General features: G+C 36.9%; 1 protein-coding gene across 1 annotated transcript; it reads right to left on the bottom strand.

Annotated features, from left to right (window-relative positions):
- Positions 1-209: 209 nt before the first annotated feature.
- Positions 210-1,175, bottom strand: LOC106324014. The gene is made up of 2 exons (XM_013762042.1): positions 728-1,175; positions 210-400 (listed from the first exon to the last, which is right to left on the bottom strand). The coding sequence occupies exons 1-2, from the start codon at positions 1,173-1,175 to the stop codon at positions 210-212; spliced, it is 639 nt and encodes a 212-aa protein (XP_013617496.1).

The raw sequence follows: 1,175 nt of genomic DNA, 5'->3' as shown, positions 1-1,175 counted from the left end.
TATATGCAGAACGTATATTTTTAACGTCTTCAATTAAAAGATGAAATCATGGGAAAAGTAGCAACATGAACAAACACGGTAACAAAAAGAAACAAAGCAACAAGCTCAACCTTAAAAAGATCTACGATCTGATTGACGCTGCTTCTCTTAATATCCTTTGATGCAACCAAGCTGCTCCTCCTAGAGCCAAATAAGATTGGAAATGACCATCACGAAGGACGCTCTTCGCAATTTCTCGCTATCTGATTTGAAGATGATGATTCTGCTTCAAAGGCCACCGAGCGAAACCTAGCACAAAGACTGCTTATCTTTTGAAGCATAACTCTAAACAAAGGCCATTTGTTAGGCTTCTTCACAGCCTCAATGATATCTTTGAAATCTGAGCTAACTACGGGTGCAACTGGTTATTCATAATAGGAATGTTAAAAATAAAAGGAATGATTTTTTTATAGAATAGGAAAAATTGGAATGATGTTAAAAATTGAATAAAAACTGAAATTATAAATGGAATAAAGATTCCACACATTCCATTCATTCACGGAGGTTTAGAATCATGAATAAAAGGAATGATTTTTACAAAGGATTTATTTTTTTGTTCCATTCCAAAAATGGAATAAGTGGAATTGATTTTGGAAAACATTCATAATAAATGGTAACTAATTCATGGAATCCCATGGAATGATCCATTCCAAATGATTTTATTCCAAAAAAATGTCATTCCAGTTACAGCCTACAATCTCTTGATAGCCTAGATTCTCCATACTCTGTAGCGCCCAAACAAGGCATCGAAATTCAGATGTTACTATGTTCGGTGAGAAAGTGAGTGCATCTCTAGCATGGTGGAGAACATTGCCACTCGGGTCACGTATAATGTAAGCCACTCCACTATGAAGCTTCGCGTTCCTCCAATTGGAATGTATGTTGCATTTCACATAACCTAATAACGGAGGCTCCCACTTCTTCGCTTCTTCATTCAAGCCATGTACGGTCTCAGGAACTTGTTGCTGGGTATTTAACTCAGACCAGATACTAGCTTCCTCAATCGCGTTGTGTACTTGTATGGTAATTGATTCCTGCGTATCAGCATATAGGATCATATTTCTGTTTTTCCAAACAGTCCAAAGTATCCATGAGATCGCTTTCCTTTCAGTTAAAAGAATCGTCTCCTCTGACAT

The sequence above is a fragment of the Brassica oleracea genome, chromosome C2 (assembly GCF_000695525.1).
Source record: "Brassica oleracea var. oleracea cultivar TO1000 chromosome C2, BOL, whole genome shotgun sequence".
Classification (NCBI taxonomy): Eukaryota; Viridiplantae; Streptophyta; class Magnoliopsida; order Brassicales; family Brassicaceae; genus Brassica; species Brassica oleracea.
Note: the sequence above shows the minus strand (reverse complement) of the source record. Positions and strands in the feature narration are given on the sequence as shown.